The sequence below is a fragment of the Manis pentadactyla genome, chromosome 1 (genome assembly GCF_030020395.1).
Source record: "Manis pentadactyla isolate mManPen7 chromosome 1, mManPen7.hap1, whole genome shotgun sequence".
Classification (NCBI taxonomy): Eukaryota; Metazoa; Chordata; class Mammalia; order Pholidota; family Manidae; genus Manis; species Manis pentadactyla.
Window position 1 is genome coordinate 101816180 of NC_080019.1, and position 8992 is coordinate 101825171.

An 8992-nucleotide genomic window follows, 5' to 3' on the forward strand; every position below is an offset into this window, starting at 1 on the left:
ATTTGTTTCTATAATATATAAACAACTCTTACAACTAAATGAAAAGAGATCATCAAAATGGACAAAGAATTTAAATAGACATTTCTCCAAAAGAAATATATAAATGCACTATAAAATGAAAAGATGCTGAGTATCTTTAATCGTTAGGGAAATGTAATTCAAAACCATAATGAGATACAACTTTCACAACCACTAGGATGGTTATAATGAAGAAGACAGACAATAACAAGTGTGGACGAGTATGTAAAGAAATTGGGACCCTCATACACAGTTGGTACAGATGTAAAATTGTGCAACCACTTTGGAAAACTGTTTGGTATTCCCTTAAGACATTAAACATGGAATTAGCATATAATAGCTAAGATAGTTAAAAACCCATACAATGAAATATTATTCAGCCATATATAGAAATGAAGTACTGATACATGGATGACCATTGAAAACATTACACTAAGTGAAAGAAGCTAGACACAGAAGGCCACGTATTTGATGATTCCATTCATATGAAATACCCAGAATAGGAAAACCCATAGTGACAGAAAATACACTAGTGATTGCCAGAGGCTAAGGAGAATGGGAAATTACTGCAAATGCATGTACAGTTTCTTTGGGGTGAGGATGAAAATGTTCTGGAATTAGATAGTGGTGATGATTGCATAGCTTTGTGACTATAGTGAAAACTAGTGAATTGTACATTTTAAATGAATTAATTATATGGTGTGGGGAAGTTGGAGTTCCTATGGTCAGGCTCCTCACTGAACTTAAACCACCTGATGATGTAACTGGCCTGTTGCTAGGCTATCACTTCCACACCTTTAGGCAATAAGCTATTACTGAACTCTATAGAGAGTTCAGGCCCAGTGCTCTGGGTGGAGGCAGAGACACTAATGCTCAACCTACTGCCAGGAGAACAAGACGGGTAATAAACGCTTTCACCCCAAAGAACGTTTTGATGTCAATTTCTTTGGTCACACTGAATCCACAGCAAACTTGTCCCGGGCTGAAACCCATTGGCAAGACAATTGGCGACGTCTGCAGGGTTCACTGTTGACCAAGGAAAAAGACAGGCTGCCCTTATGGGAGGGGTGCTTCAGCGGGCTGCCCCTCTGAATGGGGAGACAGTGGATTGTCCCCCAATGGGTATGTGGTCTGAGGTGGCTTGCCTCCTAGAGGACTGGGCCCCATTCCAGAACTGGAGGCAAGTGGAGGTGATACCTGAGGCAGTAGGGATAGTCCTTGGTACACTAAGTAGGTCTTTTAAGAGAGAGTGGCAGTGAGGCAGTGGGGACTGGGGGCTGGCTGTGAATTAAAAATGTCTAAAGAATAGAAGGACATGCTCCTGAAAAAGACCCAAGAAATGGCAGCACGGGAATGCGAGCTGCAAACTTCTGTGGATTTCCTGAAGAAGGAAATGGCACTGATGCGGGCGGGAGGAGGCAGCACAAGAATGCCAGCAGCAAGGTGCCATTGAAGAGGTAAAAGATTCCTTACAGAATGACATGGCAGCACTGACAGGTGCTCTGAAGAAGGAAAAGGCCATCAAGGAAAAAGATGAACTCCTGAGGGAAGCACAGGTGGAGGTGGCATGAGAACACCAGTTGTGAAGCATTGAGGTGAAGGTAAGGGAGCTTTTGAAGACTGAGCTAGCATTGCTGCGAGGCACAGTAGAAAAGGTAAAGGTTGTAGCAGAGGAGGCACTTGGGGGACGGGAGAGAAAGGTGCCATCAGCCCTGGAAATGCAGGAGCTGGGGAAGGATGAAGGGGTGGTGCCGGTGGCACTGTCTCCTCCTGTATTGAAAGCACACCCAGAGGTTATAAAGAAAATAAAGGGGATTGGGGGGGGCGTTAGGGGCTGTGGCGGTGCGCGGGGACCTGGCGCGGTGGCTGCGGGACGGACGAGAAACTACTAAAGTTCCTGTGGAAGCAAAGTAGAATTTTGTTACGAACATAATGGATGGAAAAGAAAAAACCTACAGTGGCTGTGAAGGCCCAGATGCCATGTATGTCAAGTTGATATCTTCAGATGGTCATGAATTTATTGTAAAAAGAGAACATGCACTAACATCGGGAACAATAAAAGCCATGTTGAGTGGCCCAGGTCAGTTTGCTGAGAATGAAACTAATGAAGTCAATTTTAGAGAGATCCCTTCACATGTGCTATCAAAAGTATGCATGTATTTTACCTACAAGGTTCGCTACACTAACAGCTCCACAGAGATTCCTGAATTCCCAATTGCACCTGAAATTGCACTGGAACTGCTGATGGCTGCGAACTTCCTAGATTGTTAAATAAAATAAATTATAATAAACTGTTAACTTTTTTCAGTATTTAATACTTGTAGTTCAGTTAGTAATTTTTTCATATATAGCATGTTGCCTGTGTGCAATTGAACTTTAAAGTTCATTGCAAAGCAGATTATCTCCTGTTCTTTTGCATAGCAACCAGAGTTGACGTTTGTTTGCTACATCAACAAATTAAGGACATTTTCACAAATTCAGAAATAAACAAGTATGCCAATTCATAGGTGGTTTTGCCTTATACTTTGGATGTGATTTTTAAAATTAGATTAGCGGTGATAGAGTAAATGCTGAAATGTAGGCATAAATGAACATTTTCAACAGGTAAATAATGGGCTACATATTTTTATGTTTTCAGTGTTTTTTAAAAAATCTATTTGGGTCTTATAGCTGTCATTAGCACTAGTAGAGTTATGCAAATAATTACATTATAAATATGTTCGTAACTTAGAACATTGATTTTTATAATTGTCAAAGACATAAGAGTTGAAGTTTCTTATGTGTCTTTTGCTAAAATGCAGTATTGTTTGAGTGTATCTTATCTTTTTGTTTATTGCTACGATTTAAGAACTCTATTTTATATTTTAAAACAATTTTGGAAGATTACTAGGTACAGCTTTTGGAGCAGTGACTTTTGGAACTGTAGCCACATGGTCAACAAGTAAATTACATGATTGATTTCATGTGCATTGTGACCAATCCAAAATACTGTACTTTCATTGACTATAAAGCTGCTTTTGCAATACTCATTCTTTTTACATAGTCCCTTGTGATTACACTTCTGATTATTTAAGTGTGTTTTAAAAGACTCATTATGAACTTTATCAGGATCTTAAAAGCTAGACTTTTCTGAACTATTCCAGTCTTCCTCTGTCCAACTGAAATATTATAAAAGATGAAAAATGTGGGGATGCAGTGCAAATCTTATAATGCACTTTGACATAGTATATGAATTATCTTATATTAATTAAAGTATGTCCCAATAAATATGATACCCATAATCTGTGGAACTTCTACTGAAATCCAACTTACAAAGAGGTCATTCAGCTTTTATATTAAGCAGACAAAAAAATTTGAAAAACGATGACCGCATCTCTGCTTAGGCATGAGAAAAGAAGTGCTGGAGTTGGATTTTTATTGTCTCTTAATAGTAAGATAAAGCTGTCAGCTGTCAGGGTCTATAAATTTGTCTTTAGCTTAGTTCTTCAAGACTGGCTTAATATGGACTAGTTTTTTGGAACCTGCAAAATCTATAAACCAAGATGTATAAAAGCAATTTTTCTTCTTGAAAGACTTAACATTATATGTTCCAGCTTATTGAAAGCAATTAAATATTAATGTTAATTGTAAATATTTTAGTAACTTCTGAGACATACTGGTACGTATTTTGGTGTGGAAGGTTATCAAGTACAAGAATTTTATTCTACTTGGTGACAAATAATGGCAGTTTATAAACCTAAATGATAATCTTAAAGGTCAAGGTGATAGCTAGAATAAAGTTTACTTTGACCAATTTTAGTAGGTTACTGTGTGTGTTAAGATCCAGAAGTAACCTTAAGTTTAAAATATTTAAATAGAACTAAAGATTAGGAAAACCTGTATATCTTGGGGCAAAACACGATATTCATGTGTTAATAAAGGCTCTGTTGAATGAAAGGTTTGATGAACACTTGATGTTTGATCTTTCTAGCCTTCTCTTTTTCTGAGAATTCATTGAAGTATTTGCTTCAGGATACCTTGCCATGTAATTAAATAGCAGGAATTTTTATTTGGTTACATTTAAGAGATAATTTTATATGTAGCATTGAAATAAGTTTTCTGACTCTTGGTAGGTAGGTCATTTTTCAGATTATATGCAAATTTCCCCAGTATTTTTTTTCTGCACAGAAATTAGTACAAAATCTTTTATTTCATTTCAGTTAGTATTTCATTTTTGTACTGTCTAGGTTATTATGCTTTTAGATTGCCTTTCTTGCAGTTATTGACAAATAGCAGTCTCCATGCTTTTGAAGACTCTTAGTTGTATTGAGAAATATAATTTATTATAAGCAGTAAATTCAGCTCATGTTAAAAGAGAAATACATTTAGAGACATCTTGTAATGTATGGAGCTGTCAGTGTGAGTTGTTCTAAGTTTATCAATTATTTCAAAATAGTGCAAATATTCAGAGAAATAACATAAAATTACTGTTATTAAAGATTGAACAGTGTTTAAACTAACCCTAGTAATTCTTGTCTATATAGAGGAAATTTCATACAAAGCTTGGATGTATCCAAATTTGAGTTTCTGATTGGTTATATCTAAGTCTGATAAAACATTTAAGATGTGGAAATCAATAGATGCCATTGATTTTATATATATATGGTGTTTTATTTATAATATATAAACCTAGTTTAATTCTAGGCCAGTCATATTTGTGCTAAAATTTTACGTTCCTGTTAGGCTAAGCTCTTAAATATTACAATAGTTTGTTGGTTTAAACAAGTATTTGTTAGCCTAGAAGTATTTCAGTAATTAGAGCACAAAACTGGGAGTTAAAAAGTCTGACCCCTTATGCTAATTAGCTATGTGATCTTGGACAAATAACTGGGCCTTAATTTCACATCTAGGAAATTAGCATGTTGCACATCAATAGGGTGATGTTTACCACTTTTTTTTAATGAACAAAATACTGTGTTTTTGGATACTGCTTAAATCTAAGATTGTAACATTACAGATGATCAGATTAGAATTATGAGAAAGAAAATGGCTTTCTTGCTACATCTCTTAAATAGTACTCAATTTCAGTTTTGCTGCCTTTGATTAAGCGTTAAATATTATACATCAGTATGAAATACATTAAATGAGTTTAGAATCCTTGTAGTTTTCTATTGTTTGCTATGTAAAGATCAAATTTTAGCTGTGGTTATACCTGATGTAAAGGGAAATTTATGTGCCAGCTTCATACTAGGTTAAGCTAAAACTCATTTTTTCAGTCATACTCTAATTTAGTAACTTATGCTGAATTAGGTACATATGTAATTTATTTACTTCAAGTATCGCTAATTGAAAACAAGACTTTTTTTTTCCAATGTCCTGTAGAATATTCAATTTTCTTCCTCCACATTCCCTAGTTGGTCTCCACCCCTCCCCCAAGTTTTTTTATGGGGGAAAATTTTCAAGTTACTTTGAGATAGAACTTAGTTTTAATCATCAACTGTTCTGTAAATTTTGTGTTTATATTATTACTGTCAACACGGGACACAGATGTATCAGAGTTAGATTTTTTCCCTCTTCATATTGATACGTGCTTACAGTCATTTTTAATATAAAAGTGTTCTGTCATGTTTACATACATATGCTAAGACCTTTATTTATAATAGGATCTACTTATTATTTAGAGAAGTATGCATAAGATGACCATGTAGGATAAAAATCCAAATTTCATGACTTTTTGTTCAATCAGAAGTATCTAAAATCTTTTAACCAGCATTTTATTTTATATCATGCATGAAGTAAAGCTGGTGATTAAATCTGCCTATGCATACCAACTGGCCCAGATCCACTGTTCGAATTTTTTTAATACATAGTAGGGTTTTAAGTACAAGGCATATTAAATTTTAATGCAGACTTACCAAATATATTTTACTTTCAAGTCAAAGTAGAGTTGTTTGTGCTCTGGAAAATTTCAAGAGCCTCTGCACTCATCTCAAGTATAATTTTGAATTGGAAAATATTTTCTGCAGACCATCAAAGACAATTTTTGTCTTTCCATAATTCCCTTCAACTGTTTTTGAAAATGCATATATTTTTAGCTCCATTCAGTTGTCATTTGGATCAGCCAATATGTTCCTTTTTGTTGTTGATTTTTGTTTTAATGAGGATCCAAGACAAAATTTTTGATTGTCCAAGGTCACAAGAAGCTAATTTGCAGTGAGATATTAGGGATGACCTATTTGCTATATCCAAAAAAGGAAATCATGTTTGTTATAGTATTGGTGTAAACAATATATAAAGTACTGAAATGGTGGAATTGAGGTAGTGAGTCAATGCATGAGATGTGCCTACAAAATAAATGCTTTGAAATATATGTAACATTTCATTTCAAATGAACATCATCTTTAACTTAGTAGGGCTGTTGTTGCTCAGAATGGTTCTGGAACTGACGTTCGAGCTTACAATAAATGTTCTTTTGAATAGTCTCAATGGTAGGAAATGCTTTTTCTGTAAATGTTTTGCAATAATCAATAAAAGTTTTTGATCTAAACCTACTGAATAAAGGTGAGTACCCAGACTGGGTCAGGAAGACATGTATATACTGAAATAATGTGGCTAAGGTAGCATGACACAAAACCAAATGTAAGACGGCTGCATCAAGTCGTAATTCAAATGGGTTTTATAAAATTGCTGTCTTATAGTGCGAGACACTATCTCTGTTACTTTGCTCAAAGTAAACAGGGTTTAAACATTGTGCTTCCAGAATTTTGTTATTTGGCAAAATATGGAAAGACAGTTTTCCTGTTCTGGGCAATATTAGAATATATCTGATAAAGTACCATCCTATCTTTAAATACTGAAGGTACTCTCCAATGAAAACTTATTCCTAAAGAGCTGAGTATGAGTTTCATTAACTGGTAGAATGGCTGTACTGTCTTAGAAGGTCAAAAGCTTGTGAAACTGAAACCACAGTTTATGTGATTTGTTCTTAAATGGAACTGTGTTACCATTCTTTAAGCGGCAATTTGCCTTATGTATATCTTTTAAAAACTAGATTGTAAAACAGCAGAAATGAAGGAGGGGATTACTTCCATTTTTGAAAGGGTGTTGATCTTTTCTCTCCCAGTGCCTGGTATGGCACTTTACACATGGTAGGTGTTCAATAAATGCTTAATTGAATCAAGAAAAAAAAAAAAAAGAAAAGAAAGACCCAGAAGCTGAAAGTTCCCCAGGGAGAGGAGCAGCCCCCTCCCCAGGTTGTGGAGCACTCTACGCTCCACCCCTATACTCAGGCTGAGCTGGTGGATTTGGTCTCCCAGTTTAGGCAGAAGCCCTCTGAGTCAATATCAGCTTGGCTCCTGTGTCTGTGGGACTTAGGAGTGGATGGAATTGTTCTGTTGGGATCAGAGATAGGAAAGCTGTCTTCCCTGACAGTGCAGCCAGCATTGAGGCAGCGATTACAAAATGCACATCAGACCCCAGGGAGTCACTCCTTCCTTGATTGGCTTATGGCTGCACTTCATCCTGTGTGGCCCAATCAGGGTGATCTACCATCCTCTCCTCTTAGATGGCAGACATATGCTGAGCTCCAACAGGTGTTACAAGAGCTAGGCATAAGAAATGCCATCTACAGTCCAGAGAATGTTGGCCCAGATGAAGAGATTTTCACTACTGGGATGAGAAATATTGTACTTCAAATGGCTCCCACATCCCTCTTTGGGTCTCTAGTGGCCATTCTTTCCCATCACTCAGGGCATCCCATAAGCGAGGTGACACGTACAGTAGCAGACTTAGGAGAGGCTGAAGCAATGAGAACACGAGAAGAAATAAGGTCAGCGACTCACAAGAAGAATTTAAAGGGCCCAATGAAGGTTATGAGGACCCAGATGTGGGTTGATTTAATATGGGCAGGAGCAGATGGAAGGAAATTATATGGGAAGTCAAATAAGATCTTCCTACAGCTATGACAACAACTGAAACCAGAGAAGCAGTTCCAGTCATTAAGACCAAAGAGGCAGAGGTCAGAGACAGAGCCACAAGTCTAGCCTGTGTGTTTGCAAGACTTCCTGCTGGAGAGCAAGCCAACCTCACTCGAGCCCCCACAGGAAGATGATTGGGAAACACAGTTTGACTGAGGGGAAGGTCAAGGTATCTGCCCTGAGGGACCAGGAGGGGACTGGAGGCCACGTGTTGAAATAGCTATCCATTGGTGCCAAGTGAACATACAACGTGTCCTAGCTCTGGTGGACACAGGGGTTGAATGTTCACTGATTCATGGTAACCCTGAGCATTTACCCAGGACCCCCACTATCATAGATGGATACAGGGGTAAGGCTATCAGAGTAAAACAAGGCAAAATCCCTTTGGGAATAGGGTGTATATCCCCAAAGTAGTATACTGTGTATATATCTCCTGTCCCTGAATATATTTGGGGGATTGATATCCTGCAGGGCCTATGGTTGCAGATCACTGCAGGTGAGTTCAGACTGAGAGTATGTGTGATGAAGGAAGTTCTGAGGGGACATGTTAGGCACCCGCCCATAGCTTTGCCTGTGCCTCAGCAGGTGAGTAATACCAAACAATACAAACTGCCTGGAGGGCATAAGGAGATTGGAGAAACTCTCCAGGAGCTGGAAAAGGTGGGTATTATAAAGCCCACCCATAGTCCTTTCAGTTCCCCAGTGTGGCCAGTAAAAAAGCCAGATGGCTCCTGGCATATGACTGTGGATTACAGAGAACTGAATAAAGTCATACCCCCTATGCATGCTGCTGTCCCCTCTATTGCAGGCCTGATGGATACCCTCAGACATGAACTAGGAACATACCATTATGTGATAGATCTTGCTGATGCCTTCTTTTCCATGTACTTTGAGCAGGAAAGTCAGGAACAGTTTGCCTTCATGTGGGAAGGACAGCAATGGACTTTCACCATCCTTCCACAGGAATGCCTCAACAGCCCCACCATCTGTCATGCACTTATAGCCCAGGACTTGGCCAC

At 37.6% G+C, this 8992-nt stretch overlaps 1 protein-coding gene across 1 annotated transcript; it reads left to right on the top strand.

Moving 5' to 3' along the window:
* The first annotated feature begins 1836 nt into the window (after positions 1-1836).
* LOC118926289 (elongin-C-like) lies at positions 1837-2316 on the top strand. Its single transcript, XM_036912968.2, has one exon. The coding sequence runs from the start codon at positions 1951-1953 to the stop codon at positions 2287-2289; it is 339 nt and encodes a 112-aa protein (XP_036768863.2). The 5' UTR covers positions 1837-1950; the 3' UTR covers positions 2290-2316.
* The last annotated feature ends 6676 nt before the right edge of the window (positions 2317-8992 follow it).